The sequence below is a fragment of the Drosophila elegans genome, unplaced genomic scaffold (assembly GCF_018152505.1).
Source record: "Drosophila elegans isolate 14027-0461.03 unplaced genomic scaffold, ASM1815250v1 contig_476, whole genome shotgun sequence".
NCBI classification, from domain to species: Eukaryota; Metazoa; Arthropoda; class Insecta; order Diptera; family Drosophilidae; genus Drosophila; species Drosophila elegans.
Genome location: NW_024545863.1, coordinates 14352088 through 14371333, shown reverse-complemented (window position 1 = coordinate 14371333; position 19246 = coordinate 14352088). Strand labels below are relative to the sequence as shown.

At 40.3% G+C, this 19246-nt stretch overlaps 1 protein-coding gene across 4 annotated transcripts in view; it reads right to left on the bottom strand.

Moving 5' to 3' along the window:
• LOC121467577 overlaps positions 1 to 19246 on the bottom strand; it is a 108001-nt gene that overhangs the window by 14856 nt on the left and 73899 nt on the right. For all 4 annotated transcript variants that reach the window (XR_005977637.1, XR_005977638.1, XM_041709320.1 and 1 more), the window contains 2 exons: positions 18408 to 18445; positions 4152 to 4259 (listed from right to left, as the gene is read on the bottom strand). Coding sequence is in view for 2 of the 4 variants with exons in the window: in XM_041709319.1 (XP_041565253.1) it covers positions 4152 to 4259; positions 18408 to 18445 (146 nt within the window). In the remaining 2 variants the exon portion in view is untranslated. The remainder of the gene's footprint in view (positions 1 to 4151; positions 4260 to 18407; positions 18446 to 19246) is intronic.

The window sequence follows — 19246 nt, the reverse complement described above, 5'->3', positions numbered from 1 at the left end:
CGCTTCTAAAGTGTCACACTCAAAATTTGGGCTGTCACATAAATTCCGATGCCTTAAAACAAATTCCAGCGATTAAAATCTGAAAATGGACAACTTTGACCACCTTTGGGCATTAGAGGCCCGATTGAAAAACCCGAAATTGAAACCCAGTCTCGAGACTGAGTGGTCTGTGCGTTCGTATCTGTGGGATACAGATACCAGCCGGATTACATTGGGCAACACTTGGGGCCGGAGATACGCAGAGCGAAAAGCATTTTAGAATAACTGAAAGCCAGAAAGCCAGCAGCTCGGTGGCCCTTTTGCCACAGAGAAAACAAAGGAAACGCTGTTCAAATTTACATTCCATTCCGAAAGAGTTTGTGGAATGGATTGGGGGTTAGCCGAATCTCCCTGTTGACTTAGGCGGATCCCGGTTTCACGATATTTTGCATATTCCATCGATTTTTCGACTCCGAAAACGAGTGCGCATAATGAGCGTGCGAGAGAGATGGCCGGGCGCAGAGAGAGACGGCGTTTTCTGGGTGTGTCTCCGGCGGGAAAAGAGATGGAGGAAAAAATAGGAGGAAGTTCGTCGCCAAAGAGGATAATTTAGTATCGATTCCACATCATATCCATGTCCCCGCCACAATTTCAAGTCGCTTTTCTAGCGAATCTAAGTACCCGGCGCATAAATCTCGCTAATTTATGAAGGATGCGTGCGAAATGCCAACAAACTAACTCGCCCACGCCCACGCCCTCGTCCCGCACCACCCACCGCAACCACTTTGCACCACTCCACCCTGCACCACAATCCTCTCGGCGGTTCGACTGTCACGCGAGTGACTGTTCTGCATATCAAACTCGAAGCTCGAGAATGTCACAATGCGACTGCACAGAGAAAAATGTTTATTATATTCCTCAACTATAAAACAAAAAGTTCCTACAAATTGTATCGGTGCAAAAAATTTCTATCATGCATATATACTATGGTCTCAAGAAAATCTTCAGTGTCTCGGTAATATTCATTGATCCCAATAGCTAAAAATATGATGCCAAAAAATTTAGAAGCTTTAGAAATATTGATAAATAATTTTGCAAAATTGACTAATTATACATGAAGGATGTTAAAATATAATTATTTTAACTGTGAAATCATTTTTATATAAGCGCTTTTGAATATTAAAAAAAAATAATATATGTACGTTTCCGTGACATCCTTGTATTATTTATATTTCGGAATATTTATTATCTATGTAATAGTCTCAAAAAAATTTAAATTTGAAAATTATGTTTGTAATTTAAGTCGTTTTTAAAGTTTTTTGAAGTGCTTTTTCTGTGCATGCACTCCATGTCCGCGTCCAAATTTGAATTCAAATTCCAAATCCAAGTCCCTGACCATGTTTTTGTTCCAAGTTCGTTTAGTTCTTGTCTCGCTGACATCTCTCGATTTATTTAACTGTCCATTTCTGCCGCACTTCGACTAACGATTTTCTAGTCAAGTATGCGTTCGGTGAGCAAATTTATTTGACATTCCAGCGATCAGCGGACTGTGGGGTACAATTTATGCAAATGCCTGGAATATTGATACTGTTATGCTTTTGTAATGGAAATGTCTGCAATAACCACTTGAAGCTCCATTGTGTACTGGCGCTGTGAAGGGCAATTAACGCAAATTAGTTCGTGAGTTTTCCTCTTTTGAGAGGGAAAACTAACAAAACACCCAAGGGAAACTAAGTTTATTCGCTCTGTTGAAGCACAGTGAAGTGGTTTAATTATTTTAAAGTAGGCATCTAGGCTTAATTATAGACAGGTCATTTCGCATAAGGTATTTTGAAAATGAAATTTGGGATAAGTGAGATAAATATCTTATTAAATGTCTCAGGCTTTGTTACTAACTGAAAACTTGTTAATTATTTATGCCATTTTGTTTTTTTAATACATCAAACACTCTTATATAGTGACTACTTTTATAACTTAAATCGTTTTTTAAATCCAATCTTTAAAGAAATAATAAACCATTAAGCTATCAAAGTTCAGATTAATATGCGGCATACGTTGTATATTTCGTGCTCCTGGTCTCGCAGAATAAATAACTCAAAAATCATAAGTTTCTGCTGATTTTTGATCAAGAGGCCCCATTATCAACATCATTATTCTCGTTGTCTTTCCAGTAGTTATTAATACTGTAATTACGGAGCTTAATGAGCTCATATGCGGGTGAAAATGTCATTGATTACTTATAATGAGCGATTATTATTTATATAGATGGGTGTTTTTTTTGCTTTTCATTGTTGTTAAATAGACTTTCTAGCAACAACGATCGCCGACACTGCGATCGTCCACAAATGAAATGAAGTCATAAAATTATTTAAATCTGTACTTAAGTGACAATAAAGCACATTATGTACATTTAACGATAAGCGCCCATTGCAGATGACAATTTGTGGAGGCGATTTTCAGTCATTATCAGTCTGACTTCATCTCGAATTATAAATATATATATAGTAAGTATAGGAATTAGCCCCTGTATTGTATACGACACTGATAAAAAAGGAAATGTACTGCTTTTGGGTGACACGTTGTCATCCGCACCTGTCATCCAAAAATATTCAATGAGCACGATTGTGCACATTTATAATTTATGTAATAATTTGAATGTTTCTCGATCGGATTACAAGCTTTCAAAATGCTTTCAGCCTGGCTTAAATGACGCAGGTACGGCTAATGCATGAAGTAAATCAGTGAGCGGTAGGGTCACTCGGGAATGGACTTTGGAAATCATTTTTAAAGAGTTACAACTGCATTTTAAATGTTAAATGTACTATTGATACTTCAAGCTGAAACAACACAAACAAGAAGTAGTTTTCAAAACGCTAATATAACAGAAATTTTAATATAATAAAAATAAAATAGTTATTTTTTGAGCATTATTTAAACGCTCAAATTTTAATCAAAAACTTAGAATCAATAAAAGACATACAATTATTTTCTTATTATAATACTTTTTTAATGAAATAGTATAGACTAAAATTAAAATTTTGAAACTACAAGTTATTAAATGGATACATATAATTTGAGTGAATCGGTTACCCCACAATATCCATATCCATCTAAAGTGCATCGCCCTAATGCCATGCGGACATTTCTGGCTGTTGTTGTTTTTGTGTGTGCCGAGATCCCCAATAAAAATGCGTGATTACGAGTATTTAATGCAATATATTAATTACTTCGCCTTCGCAATCCGATGGCGATGTCGGATTCTGCCGATCCGCCCCCCGTCGCCGGCCAATTGAGCAGATTAAAAACTGGAATAACGTCTTTGTCAGTATCTTCTTGGATGCGGATTCTGGCAGATACTCGAGCAAAGGCTCCGCCAATCGAGAGGTCTGAACTCTGCAACTTTTGGCGGCAAGGTAGGCTGGCGAGATGAGGGTAGAGAAGGGTAGGGAAGGGAACGGAAGGGAAGGGAGCTTTTCGTCCGGGGTCGAGACGACTCATTCGTTAGCAAATTTACGAGCGACTAATGGCAATCAAGAATACACTTTATGGCCTCATCCATAATCGAATCGCAATGAAAACGGCTCAAATCGTGCAATTTCTGGGCGGCAGTGCAGCAGCGGTCACTGGAAATCATATTTATACGGTCACCATCGCTTTCGGGTGACCATTTTGAAGCCATTCACAGAGCAGTTGCCAAATTAAATCATAAAATCGGGACCAACAAAAGCGAAAACAAAGGCATGCCTCGTAAAGTTTTATGCATACTTTTGTGAAGAATTCCCATTTAATGGCCACCGAGACTGAGCTTGAAACCAGAACTCGCGCACTCGAGTTTCGAGTATTGATGCAAATCCCGACGGCTCGGACTTATGACCATGTTAATGGCTTTTTAAAGCGATTATGCGAGAAATTTTAATGGATTGTCCGAGCGATATTATGATCGATTCATGCACCGGAGCCGTGGGCCGGGATTAAATCATTATGCAATTAGGTTTTCGGTTTTGGGTGCCTCGCTTAGACAAAAGACTTTACGACTTCGGTGGCTGGGCGAGCCATAAAGCGAATTTATTTAAAATGCTGCCTGATTTATTTTTTTTAATCTCCGGCTCCGCTCGAATTCGAATTAATATCAAATGGCAATAAAAGGCAAATATTTAAATTCGTATACCAACCCTTTGTTGTAGCTGGTGCCCTCCGCTGGCTCCGCGGTGAGGTGTAGTTTTTATAGGCGTAATCCACAAATGTTATAAAAACACACAAACACACGCGAAGACGCAGACCTGAAAAGAGAAGAGAGGGAAAAATTGTTCAGTCAGTCGGTTTTTAAGCACTTATAATTGGTTTAAAAATTTGCCTAAAATTTGTTAAATTATTAATTGGAAGGTACACCCACTGACGGTAATAAAATGGTTTAAAATATTGACAATTTATGCATTTATTAAGTGTGTTTTATTCACTTAATTCTCGTTTCAAAGATTATCTTTTTTAAATTAAAATATTTGTTTTTGTTGTGTTAAAGACATCTCAAAATTTGTTTGTACATACATATTCTTCTATATGAAATACCATATATCTAATAAATATTTTATCGCTCAAGTACGCCCTATTTCCTTCATTTTCAAGCCAATGAAAATAGTTTGAAATAAATAATTTGACCTCCAAATGTATTCCAAAGGCTGTAAAGTTCCCAATTACTTTTCCAAATAGCACGCAATTAATAATTTACACTGCGTTCTGCATGAAGGAAAGCTGCTCTGAAATAATTTAAATTTTGTGATTTTGAAATGGGACTTTCTGGCTTTCCGCCCGAACGAGATTGCCATTTGGTGGCAACTAATTGAACCCAATTCGAGCCAACCAGCTGCCATTTGCCAGGTCGTCAGGTGTGCCCAACGACAAGTCCCCAGTTGAAATTCGTTTTTTCCACTTTAATAACAAAAAGCGAAGATGTCGAGTTTGGAAAATCAATTCCGTCAGTGTGTTGCAGCTCTTTTGGAGCGGGCTTTTCCCCGGGGACCTCAATGCGAGTTTCACTCGAAGCGTTTTCGCTCAACGGCGGAACGAGTTCTCCCCGGCGACCGCTCGCAGTTTTTTCTTTGCCTTTTTTTCTGTGGTTTTCTCTGGAGCCCCAAGATTCCGGCACACACATCACGCGAAAAAGTCTCCAACGCTGACCGCTCAGCAAAAGCAGCAACGGCAGCAGCAGCAGCGACAGCGGTTGCAGTCGCTGCTGGCGTTGCCGTCGTCGCCGACGCCTGCGCTGCGCCGCTCGCCGTCTCGCTCCCACCAAAATGGCCGCTCTCGCCTCCTCTCGCTCCCACTCAGAGCGGCCTGGCCGGCGTGCGAGGAGATCAGAGAGATCCGGCGGACGTGTGCGCAACAGGGTGCACACTATGCTGCTCCCCAGTGCCACGCCCATGCGCCCCCAAAAGCACTAGCTCCAAAAAGCCGCCGACAGTCGGGCGGCGGCGGTCCGCTCGCACCGCTTAACGCCCGCGTTTGCCGTCGCGATTGCTGATGTTGCTGTCGGGTCTTGATGTTGCTGCTGTTACTGTTGCTGTTGCTATTGTAGCTGTTGTTGTTGCTGGTGTTGTTGCTGTTTATAAATTGTCTGTTGTTGCTGAAGTGTCTTTTGTTGCTGGTTTAAGTTAAGTTGTTGCTGATGTAGCTTATCTGGCTGCAGCTCAAACATCAATTGATGTTGCTGTTGTAGCTCATACTGCTCTTGTTGTTTTTTGTTGTTAACTTTGCTGGAGTTTTTGGAGATATTGTTGCCTTGTATTGTGCGTTATGGCTTTGTAACCGACATTGTTTTCGATTCTGTGTTAAAAGTTACTGATTCAGCTAGTTTTTAGTTTTCTGTTAAATTTAAAAAAAGAATAATGCTGTTTTTATGTTTTTAATCCAGAAATATTAAAAGTTTGTTGCTTATGTTTTTTTAAATTGTGCCTTTTAAATCTAATGATTATTGATAGGTCAAATATTGCAGTAGTTTTCGTTTTTATATATATACTTGTTAAGATTTTTTTTAAATATTTAAAATAACAATATCCCAATATGTATAACATATTATTTTTCGTTTAAGAAATAGATTTCTGTTGTATTTAAAGACTCTCTTGGTGGTTTGGCTGATAGTCTGAACTTGCAGCTGCCTTATTCACTTTGCTGTTTTGCCCTCATGTGGGCTTTCATAGTAGTTGCTACTGCAGATGCGTCTGATGTTGCTGGTGCCTTTGTATTTGTTATCAATTCTAATGCCTGGGGAGCTGGCAGCGCACTTAACTCGAAGCTTGGCAATTTCCAGTTGATTGGCTGCACTTCTCGAGATTTTCGATATACCAAGACGAGGGAATTTGCATGCAGAAAAGGATGCTTTTTGCCAGCCAGGACACTTCCAACCAAGAATCGAATTTAGCAGCAGCTGCAGCTTGGCCATCTTCGCCAGTTGGCCGTATGGTGCAAATGGTCCGGGCTTGGCGATGCGAAAAGTGAAAATGCAGTTTCGCATAATTTGATCCCTCCGCAACCCCCTGAAATATCCAACTTTGCTGCTGCTGATAGTTCTGGGCTCTGAGTTCTGGGTCCTTAGAGTCCGGAGTCCCGTGTCCCTAGTCCTTCGTCCTGCTGGCTGGTGGCAAGACAATGCCCGTTCTAATCGTAATCATGGTTGCAATGTAATGGCAAAATGCCAAGAGCCTTCCTCTGCTCTCTCAGTTCTGCTTCGGTGGTTGTCCTTCGCTTGAATTGCACTTTTTTATGGCATTGCAATTAGGGGTAAGCGCATCGATGCACACACACAAGCACACAGATTCTGAGGTAAGGGTGCAAAAGACAACTCGCAGCTAAGGGTTGTTAATTATCTACTGAGGGGTGAACGGCGAGCACCCATACCAGGGCAACAATTATCTGAAAATTCCATATTGCAGTTCCAAACAAATAGTGTCAGCAATAACTTTGCGGTATTGGTTGCAAAACTATGTATTTTAATACTTCAAGATGAGACGATTGAAAGTATTAAAGAGTAATTTAAGTTCCGATAATCTATTCCTACTTTTAAAATGAACCAGATTTTTAGCATACATATATTGCTGTAACAATTTTACCGTACTAATCTTCCTAATATTTTTGGATTTAATACTTTAAGGACTTATGTAAAATTAAAAATTAAATTAAAAAATAACGTACACACAATTATTTACATCCGCAAAAGAGTTTCCCCTTATAAAAATACTTCTAGCTTAAACTTAATATTTTTTACATATTATGATTAGATTATGTTAAACATTTTAACAGCTATGTCAATAACAAAAAAGCTGAGTAAAAAAAGGTATTAAAATAAAAAATGTATGATTTAAAAGCATTGTTGTTGAGACATTGTTCATTTATGTACAAACTAATTTGTTCATAAATCAAAGCAAAACAACTATTCTATTAAGATTAATAATGCCAAGTAAACAACGTAAAACTCATAAAAGTTCTTGTTGGTCTGATCTCATAAAAGGCCTTCAAACTATTTTCGAGAATTTTTAATATAAGTCGAGTGCAAATATGTGTTATCAACAACCGATTTATGAAATGAGAAAACCCACAATAAAATCCACAGGCCCAGTAGTTCAAATCCGAAGTCAAAGAGGAATGCGAAGGTGGAGGGGCAAGGTTTGGCTGGGGGGAAACGGGTCGACTGGTCCATTGTCGTTGTATTTGCGCATTGTGCAGAAAAGTCGTAAAAATTTCTGCTGTCTACGTTCGAAGTGAATGGGAAAATGAGAAAAGGCCTCTCTGCTATTTCTTCTTATTTTTTCAGATGGGCAGGCCGGCGGAGAGTTCTTGTAAACTTTACGAGCGCAAATATAATTCAAATGGTCGTTAATTGCAACAACAGCGAAAGAGGCGAAAGAGGCTCATAAATGGATTGGATACCCGCTCGGAAAAGTGGGCGGGGTTATGTACTTCCCCCCATGGCGGGCAAGAACAAAAAGCTAAAGCAGCTGCTGGGCCGGTAAGCTTTCTTTGCAGCGCGAAAAGCACAAAAGCAAAACAAAGGGCAGCACGTGGTGGGGATATTTAGTATTTCGAAATTTCCCAATTTCGATTCAGTAAGCGTTAACTGGCTTGGCCAAAAAGTACCATAGAGGTTAGATTTTTGGATGTGTGAGTGAGTGCCCCAGGGAAATTTCGAAGCACGTGCGTGTGAGTTGCGCACGAACGGCAAACTCACACCAGTGCGCTCCGCTCACAGATACTTCTCACACAGATACTCTGCCGTACTGGGGCTACGATATCTGTGAGATACGCACAGATATAGCGGCAGCGCTGCCGGCGTCGCTGTCGACGTCGCTGTCGCCGTTTGAGAGACCGAGCGGCGTACAAGAAATCGTCGGGCAACGGCTTCAAATGAACGCAAAACGTTGGAAAGCAAACAACCGCAAAAAAGCCATCAGCTAAAAATAAAACTGCAACTTCCCGAGTAAATCCATGGTAAAATAGTGATAAATCTGTGTGTCCAGTGCTTGTTTTATTGTTCATTTTATTTGGCTTGCAAGAAAAGTTATAGTTTTGATTTTCTTTCGCCGTTATTTCGCATCGCGGAACTGGTTTGCACTTTGTATCTTTTTATCGCTGCACTTGTATGGGTGAGTATCTGTGTGAGTGAGTGAATGACGGCCTGCAGTTGCAAACCAGTTTCAAGTATCACCATCTATCTCATCTCTTTGCAGATCTTAAGTGAATATGGGCCCTGCCGTTTAAACGCCGCCATAAACACCAAATAACAAATTTTCTGGCCACATTTCGTTTGTCAAGCAAACATGGCATGTCAAGGTCCTATTAAACGTGGAAAATCAGCCCAGAAAGTCAACACGACAACTTTTTTCGACTGTCCCCAAAGTGAAGTGTGTCTGTCTGTGTGTGCGTGCCATTGACATTGACTTATGGTCGTGAGGGGGTTAAGTGGGCTGAGGGGGGTTAAGGGGGGGAGCTGAGGGGGCCACGACCCTTTGACAAAAATTTGGATTCTCTCATTTCTTTTTCCTCTTTCGCCTTCCACGCACATTTATGGTTTGTTTTGCTCACACATACACACTGCCAAAAGCCTACGCAGCGGTAGAAAGAGATGGCCTGAGCGGCCGAGAAAGAGACGGTACGAGACTGGGATGATAAACGCCTCTTGCCTTTTTGGCGGGTCCATGAATGAAACAATTGCCCCGAATGACTGAATGACTGACTGCCAGACAGATAGCTACAAACTGCCCATTCCGGGGGGTAAAATTGGGGCTGAAAGCCCGGAAAGCCGGCAGCAATAAACACGGTGCTACGACAAAAGTCTGATGAGACAGACCATCATGGGCTTCATCATCGTCGGCGATAATAATGATTTTCATTTGCACATTCCACCCATTTCGTTGCCGGCTTCCAGCCTCAGTTTGCATTCAGTGGGGCAGGTTATTTATGGCACTTCTCCCATCGCCACTCACTGGGGTAATCGATTTTTATTGGATTAATATTGCCTTCCGCCTGATTTGGCCTTCTTTTCGTTATCATTTACCAGGTTACTCGCTGAGGACTGAACCAAGTCAACTGGAAGTGCTGGTGAGTCAATAATGTATGTCTTAGAACCGTATTAGCGTGATTAAAAGTAAACTGATATGCATTGAAATTATACTTAATAGTAAGAATTTTAAATACAATACTACAATATTTATTAAGTGATATGCGATTAAGCGATGAATTCTTAAATAACTCTCACTGGACATGCCTTAATGGCATGATTTTAATAATCAAGTTTTTAGTTCAATTTGTAAAAAAAGTCATTAAATTGTATGTAAATTAAGCTTAAAAGCAAGTCTTTATAACAATGTTAAGTTATTGTTGATTAATGTCCCTCAAAATATATAGTAACTTGATTTTATTTTGTAAAGAATTTATATATTTTGGAAAAATTGTATCGTATATATTGTATCTGGCAATTGCCATTGGGTTTTCAATCTGCTTCACATCGCTTATTAAATTTATCACCATTTGCCTAACCAAGAAGTTCCAAGAATTCTTTTGGCCTCGCCCTCTGATACTTGTTCAAATGGCGAATGGGGCGTATGCGCAATATGTCTGCGCAGCGAATTTTCGTCCAGAAATCGGTCAAACTGCCACCTGGCTACTTATTAGCGGCACTAAATCAAACCGGGGTGCGCGGACAGACAGATTTTACGAGCGGTGCGCCAGTTACGAAGCTGCATTTTTCACATGCGTATAAATCAATCAAATAGTCCCGACTTCGGGTGCCTCAGCCTCTCGGGCCAAAACGTTCGAAATTCGGATTCAGAGGTCGTTCCCTCAACTCAGATCAGTTACAAACTGCACCGGCAACGAACATGGACGAGCAGACGACAGCCATAAAGTTTAGTTTTACGACTGCCAAACGCATAATTACGCACTCTCACCTACACGAACGCATTTCCAGGGGCGGTTTTTGGGTCTCAGAGTCACACACATACACAAACACACACACACATGAGGACCCACCCCCTGAGGGGAGAAAGAGGAAGGGGGAGGGGATGCTGCAAAATGGCAAAACAACCCGGTTGATTTTTTTCCCATTTATACGAATTTTGATTGCGATATTCGGGATTTCTTTTGATGCGAACAGATGCAGGCGTGAAGCATCAAAGGTGGCACATGTGACATATGCAGAGGGAAACAGTTCTCGCTCGTTGAGTGGAAAATGCCTGGGAAGATACTTTGGTGTAAGCCTATATGTTAAATATATGTTAGAATAGGCTATTTATATTTTTTTTATATGTGTAATGTTTATACAACATTTACATACAAATTTGATTTTTGCTTTAACACTTTTATAGATAAACTTAATCTATACCATTCAAAAACATTGTTTACATATTTGAATTCTACTAATCAATGTGTTCACTTAATGTACAGCTGGTAATACCAGACAATAGAGCTCTTTTTTTATGGAATTTCTGAGTCATTATTTAATAGCAGAACTTAATCTATCAAAATAATCTAACATTTTGTGCTTAATAGTTTTTTGTACGCTCACTGTCAGTACAGCAAAGATGGCCAAATGGCCGTACTTGATTTATTTTTGCGAATTATCAGCCTCATTCTTTGCTTATGTCAGGGGTTGGTTTTTGATTATTTTGTAGGACCATTGCCCTACACCATTATGAAGCTGCAGAAATGCCAGAGATGCAAAGAATTTACATGTGTGGCTAACGCCCCGAACATTAAATTTAATGCCACCGGTCTGGCCTTGCGAATTATCAAATTGTCGAGCTCGTCTTGAACCTTGGTCGCCGCTGCTCCGACTTTGAATGCATAAATTGCCGGCAGACAGACAGTCGAGATGTGGGTTGGGGCTGGGGCTGGGGCCGGGTCGTCTAATTTGGTCATTCAAATTGCAGCTCAGACAAGAGGCAATGACTATGGCAGCTGCTGCTCCTTGGAGCATAAATTGCACACTAATTGTGTCCATTTCGAGGCGTCGCTTTGTAGTCGGCCATCTAACCCAGCCACCCACTCGACCGCCCATTAGTCGTTTTAATAAAACAAAATAAACTAAAATACAGTGGCGAACTCTGTGCGCAAGTGTCGTGGCCATCTTCAACCTCAGACTGGGTCCAAGTCTGGATTCCAGTCTCTGTTTCTGCTTCTGTCTCCGGCATTTCCCTCCTCCAACCCCGGAATTTTCCGCTGGCGTGGCTGTCGCCATCGCCATCGCCTCGTGTTTAGTTTGGGTGTGAAATCTGATTTGAAAAGTTTGTGTAGTCATTTTGATGCCGGAGCGCACTCAGCAGCATATGCTACCCACCGCTTGGGTTTTCTTTTCTAATTTTGTTTGCAAGTCATTGACGCAATATTGCCCGGTTCCTCCAAACCTAAAAACCCTCCTCCTGATTTCGAGCAGCTCTGTCCACCGGCTGCGACTCGAGAATTTTATAAAAGCCGCACCAAGGAATACATTTGCCAGACATTGAAAGTGAGTATTCAGAAATTTAAATTAGACTTTGCATTGAATAGTTTTGGTAACAGCAAAGAGCCTTCGTTTGTACAAAACATTTTCAAGACCATCAGATATAGTGAGCGAATGCTTGTAAGGAATAATGTTGAATTTTAATGTTCCTTTCCTTATTAATTTTTAGTTGATTTAAAACAATAAAAAAATTATTCAACTGCTGCAAGCCGAACTAAAGCAAATTAAACATATGTTTTCTATATTAAATATATACATTTCTTTTAAAGAACAGTTTAAACATATTAACATTGTACTATAAAATAGTTCCTTAAAGGATCTACCATTTAAAGATAGAGTTTTAAAGTCTAAGACAGCATACATACCGTTCTTGTTCTCGCCGCAAAGTCAATTCGAGGTGAAACAAATTTGAAAACTAAATTAAACTTCAATTTCTGAGACATAATCCCCAATGGGCGATAAAGAAATATACGCCACGGAGTGAAAAGAATGAAATAGAACAGACCAGAATAATTGAGAAGACAAAAAAAGGTGAAAAAGAAATGAAAACTCATTTGGAAACTACGCCCCAGAGGTGGTGAATGCTCCCTGAAAAGTTTACAATTGTGCAGGGTTTCTATGCGTGGGTGTGACCCGGAACGAGGATGAGGATGAGGATGAGGGCCAGGATGTGGGGGCGGCTGCTGTGGAGCGTGGAAACAATCAACTGAAAGCGTTGATGGTGACGACTGCTCGCTTTTGTGGTCCAGGGCAGGTACGACCACAAGGGGAGGTGAAAGATGGGCGACGGGATGTGGCATGCGGAATGCGTCTGCTGGCAACAATGGCGCAATGGCGTCTGTAATTCCGAGCAATTGTTTCCGTTCCGTTCTCCCGCGACGCTTTTGTCTGTCTTCTTGTCCCGCCCGGCGGAGCGTGCATTTAACACCACATGCCGCCGAGAGCTCATCTGCAGCTCCAGCCAGCGTTTTGGCACCTTTGGACGGAATGGTAACGATTTGCCATAAAGTCACGTACCTTGCTATCGGGCGATTTGGCGAACAAGGATTTCTGGCAATGGCCGAGCATCCCTCGGCTCGTTGGCTCGCCAAATTGTCGCACGTTCTTAGGGGAGTTCCAGCTCCTGAATGTCTTGAATGTCCCCGAAAAAAAACCTGAGTCCGAACGGCCCAAGTCCGCCCTCGATGCTCGTTATGCGGGCGGATGCCCGTCTGTTTGGTACATTTTACTGTCCGTCCACTGGGAGTCGGCGTTTTGCATTGGAATTTGCTTTGCCAAATGCCGCCATTTAGGGTTGTGCCAATAAAAAAATGATATTTATGGTTGTAACGGCCGTTTTGTGTGTACGCCCTCCCCCACATCGAACACCGCCCCAACATCACCCTCCTCGAACGTCTGACAAGCCCATCCGAAAACTGCCGGCCGAAGTATGCAAAGACATACAGACACTGGCCTAGGCACAGTGGGATTTTATCCGACACATTAAATGGGAAAATATTGAAATTTGATGTTGATAATATTGAATTCCTGTTAAATCATTGCAGTATTTTATTTTTTTATGACTTCCTTGCAATTGGGAGAAATTTGAATACACGATTAGTTTTCATTTCCATCTAAATTAATCCAAGAGTTTAATCGACCTATTGTCCACGAAAACAATCAATTTTAAACACTGCTGCGCATTATTTTATAGGCAATTTTTATTTATACTTAACAAGATTTCTTTTAAGTAAAAGCATTTAAATGTCTGGGATAATGAAGCACATAAATGAAAAAATTATTGAATTACGCACCAAGAAATTAAATCTTATAATTAAAAACAAAAAATATTACACACCTTTGGCTTAAAGTTTAAATACAAAAAATTATTAAAAATATTTCTTTTAAAAGATTACGATTTCTTAAGTTATATTTGTAGAATTTTAAATATTTAACTTAACGTTTTTTCACCTGGCACTTCGCTAGAGGCCCACTGTCGCCAGGGGTTGCCACGGCGCACAAATGAAATCTCGCAGGCATAACGAGCTCATGACTCTTTGCCGGCAAGGGTTGGGCAGGATCAGGGGCAGGAGATGGAGGTGGAGAAGGAGCCAGGACTCTCTCACACACACACACAAGGGCACTGACATAGGCAAATATATAGTGGCTGAGACTTGGGCACATACACATAGAAAAATATGGCACGTACTCCCCGAGAGCCATAAGTTTACGTTTTATATCGGGCAAACTGTGCAATATTATAAATTTTGAATTTTATCTCGGGCATTAGATTGCCAGCGAGTTGCCTGGTTGGCTGCGAACCTCTCTCCGCTTCTCCCGTAGCCACCATGTTTCCCAGACTTTGTGTGAGTTGGTTTGGATGGCCGACCGCCCCTTTCTTGTTAGGGATTAAATGAAAGGACGTGCTCGAGGGCGCAAGTAGGAGCTCCTGGCGAACGGGGCAGGTGGGTAATGGATGGCAACAAAGGGTGATTATCGCGATTGGCGAAATAGTTGGGCCGTGGCTGGGGCTGGGAATATTAATGTTAGAGGTATCTGGGAACTTTGTGCGTTGTCGTAACTTCTTAAACTTACTGTTCTCTCTTCGTTTTTTTTCTCTTTACTGTTTTCCAGGGGCAAGGACATGCATATAGCGGGAATAAGGACACGTCTTATGTGACAAGTGCTGGCTAAACGTCTGAGGTTATCGCATTTATTTTCGATTCTCCGGCCCATCCCCGCCGGAAACTCAGGACAGCAGCAACCACCGAACAGGACGACCGGAAGTGAGGAAAACGCTTGTAAAATCGGGCACACGAGTGCGAGCGAGACACGAGCGAACGGGCCGAAAGGAAACGACAATTACGAGGACATGCCGGCTTGCCTTTCTGCTGTTCCTGTCTGCTCCTTTCAGTTGCGGCCGTGCAATCGTCGGGTCAACAACGCCACGCGTCCGATACGGATCTACGAAATAACATATCTTCAACTCTGGATCCAGCTTCATCTGCATCTGCAACTGCATCGTCACTTTCGGATTATGGTGATTCTGTGCGACCTCGTAAACGTATACTGAATGTATCCTGAGTGTATCCTATCCGGTATACCTTCAGTATACGTAACACGAGGAAGCACGAGCAACGCGGGATGTGAAACACTTTACTTTAAAAATATATGTAATTTAGGGCACTGTGATTTGCTTTAACACTTTAGTCTTTAGTTTAACACTTTTAGTCTAATAACTACACACTTTGTTAATAAAAGAGTTTAATAAATGTAAAATTGGAATTTATATAACACACGTCTACGATTTTTACTGGATGGTTGGGCAAGTTGTGCGACACCCAACCTGTTGCTTTTGCTTTTGGAACCAGATGGATGAACAGCTGACTTGAACTCCGACCAAGAGCAACAATGTTGATGGATTATAGCACAAACTGTTTAAAATGGAATACTTTCTAAATGATTGGAAATAAAGAAATTACAAAAACAAACATTAAAGTATTCAAGATTTAATATGTCGGTTGTTTTGTTTTTAAATTTTAACTTATACAAAAAGCATTTCTCTTGACTTAAGACAAAGCAAAATGTAAATATATTGAGTTTTTTATGGGTCATAAAGAAATCTTTTCTGTCGTAAAATCTTATTTAATATTCTCATTAAAAACCTTTAGATGGCCTCATCATGTATTTTTCAACACACAATAAATAATTTAATGCACAACTTTTGACATGCACAATGACAATATAAGCTATTTAAATATTTAAAAGATATTATTTCTTAGGGAATATGAACACAAACAAATAAATTCCAAATTTAAAACTTTTTTAATACGCTGACTTCGAAATGTATTAAAATACGTAAACAAAAATTAAAGTACCAAGACTTTATCAATATATAAGCTAGCCCAGTAAAACTTAAATTGTTTTTTCAAAAGTATAACATCTAAAAGGAAATAGTAATTGATAACTAAGAAGTAAATGATAAGCTGAGAGAAAGAACAACAAAAATAATTTAATTTAATTTTTTAGGATGACGTAGGTCATATTTATAAAGAAATATCAGTAGGATTAAATAATAAAAAATAAATTAAAAAAAAATAAATTGTAGGCCGTGGGCTCATATTTGCTTAACAGCGACACTGTCGGACAGTGGGTGTAACTATCATAGCGCCATCTATTGCGCCTCAGCTGTACTTTTGTCTTTTGGTGCGCATAATCGGTTTCAAAGGGAATTCGGGGTTGAAATTTGGTTTCTTATAAGAATAGTACTACAAATCATTTGCAATTTTTTCTCTATTAGGCAGGCACCACTGTTTCACCTATTAAATTATGTATTTTTTGTTGAAAGCAATTGAGGTAATTGATGGCCTAAAATTAACAATGAGGAGCATATGGTGGGCTATGACTCAAATTGTATATGCCGAACATAAGTAGATTTTCAATATTTATTTTTGGTTTAACTTCTTCCTCGTTTTTGTATACCCTTGCAATGGGTAGCTTAGTTTTGGTAAAATTTTGAGATAACAATGAATTTTTATTTCTCTCCGAGCCTATTAAATATGTATTTTTGATTAATTATGGTTTTTATACCAAGAAATCAGTTTTAAAGTTTATTAGCTCGGAAGAAAACCAGAAATAGAGTCATAAATAAAAATGTTATCAGTTTCGTACTTCTCAGCTAATGGCGTTATGTTTTTTTTTGAGTTCTTCTGTTTTAGAATGGGCAATTCCAGAGGAATGACCGCGTCCTAACTGCATAACTATTTCTATCTTTATTTTCATTTAATATAATTATAGTTTTATGTTCACTTTATTTTTCCTTTAATATTTTCAAGGGTATAATACTTTCGGTGCTAAAGTTCCTCTTTTTCTTTGAATTTTTTCTATAATATATCTCCGAGTTGCCGGTGTCCAAGCCGTTGAACCTCAGCTGGCAACTAGCGCTCAAGTCGAGCATACAAAGTGTCTCGGAGAGACCTCGCCATGATGATAAAGAGGCGGTGGAGGGAAAGGGAAAGGGGAGGAAAAGGAATAGGAGAAGGAAGAGGAAGAGGGGACAACCGCAACGAAGGAGATAACGAAACCAAATACAAAACTTGCCCGACAACAAGAAGCAAATGAATTTATGAGCATGCCCAGCTCTCATTCTCCATTTCTCTCTCTTTCTCCCTCTCTGTCTTTTGCTCCCCCTCCTCCTTGCTCACCGTCCCGTTGCCATGGCAACAATGGCCGCTGCGAAGGAGCGAGCAAAGCGGAGAGCGAGAACATTTAATTCGGCCATATTTGATTTTGGACATGCTGTCATTGCTCTCGATTTTCGGGGTGGGTTTTCGGATTTCGGTGTCTTTTAGTGCGGCTGCTCTGTTAATCTTTGTATGAGTATCTTTGTATCTGTATCTTCAGCCGGTTCCGCCGGCAAAACGAGATGGCTTTAACTTTAACCTCTGGCGCAATTTCCCGGCTCATGGCTTTTTTGGGCACAATCATGGCATTTTAATCCCTTATTAATTTTACGATCTCGCAACTGGGGAACTGTGGGCCAAACACGTCTTTAAAAGCAAATAAATCAATTTCATGTCGTCTGGAACTCACCTACTGTATTTATATTGCCCAAAATTAATATGCAACGAGAGGCTTATGGGCCTAAATGGCCATCGATTAACTATAAAATTGGCGATTTACGGCTGCGACCATAAAATCTTGATTCGAGTTGGAATATAGCGAACAGTGGAGAATCGGGTTGGGTTCTTTCTGGCGCTGGGAGCACATTAACTATAAATATATAGCTAGTGGAATTTATGGGCGAGTCTTAAGCTGTCGAAAATTGATTTACGACTCGCGAGTCGACAGCGCTAACCATGCGATCCCAGCAAAGTGAGTAAGATATTGGCGGAATGTCTAACGAAATACCACTTGTCCTATACACCTGTCCTTAAAATGATTGAGGCTCCATTAGCTTTCCAAACAAGTGGAAATAAAATACATTCGTTCATTTGTATTTATAACGCCTTCATAGCTATAACTTACCATATTGGTAAAACAGTTTATTAGGAAAGGTGCGAAAAAATTTACTGCATCCATAAAATGATCGTATAACTATATCAAAATAACCATAAATTCTTATAGTTAAAAAATTCAGGAAATCCAATAAATATTCAAAGCTTTGTTCTCTTTCTGCAGAGGAATGCGAATCCGATGGCATTGCCTTTCACAACTCTTTATCTGATGGGAAAAAAAGCCTTTCTAGGGTTTCATTTCAAAGACCTGCTCTGGAACCAACCCATTGCAAAATATAATCACGATTATGATGATTATTCTAAGGGGACGGTCCACATAGGTTCTCCTTTTTTATGACGCCGTCAAATCTTAATGAAAATCAATAAAACTCTGGCTTGGTTCCCATATTCAGACGGTTAATAAAGAGATTACATATCGGCTGTTTGTATCAATTGGCATTACTTACAAGTGCCCAGAGTATCCATCCGCGAGTCCCTCGAAGAACTGCAATGAAAGAGGAGGAGACGGAATTAAAAATCTTCGCATGGCTGTAAAATTATTCGAATTGAAAATTGTCAATTAATGCACTTATTTCCAGCCAGACTTTGGCTGATAAGGCGCAATGAACCCGAGGGACTGGCATCAATTTCAATAACTCGAAGGCGGAGATTTTTAGGCAGCCCCGCCGGGGAGGGGTAATTTATGCATTCTTTGTTCTGTCTACATGCCACTCGTGATATTTAATTTAAAAAACAACAAGGGAAACAGCTCGGAGTCACATATAGTATGTATATAAACAAACAAGCTAAACGTGCACTTGGCATGACAGACACCGAGTGAAAAAAAAAAAAATCCAGACAAACGGGGGAAATGGGCTTGGGATTGGGTCTGCGATTGCGATTGCGATTGTCGAGTGACCACAGCGTTCCGAATATTTAAATGCAGTCGCCCATAAGACATTCGAAATTGCCATAAATAAGCAGCCCAGTGACAGGCGTCATTTTCGAATTCCTGTGGTGGCGATTCCATTCCATTCCCGGCGTAGAGGATGCGTCATTAGTCTTAGCCCCTAGATTGTTAGCCGGCCGGCCAAGAATAGCCAACACACTCACGTCATGCTGGAAATCGGGGCTAGAGCATATAGGGGCTTATTTTTTGCGACCTCGAAATCATAATTCAGGATTTTATGGCCTTTTAAGTGCCATTAAGTCAACTCTTTCCTCGCCCGCGGCGTTTGCCGAGGCCACTTTCGCTTTTTCCTTGAACATTCGCTGCCGGCAATTAAACATTTTGTAATTGCAACTC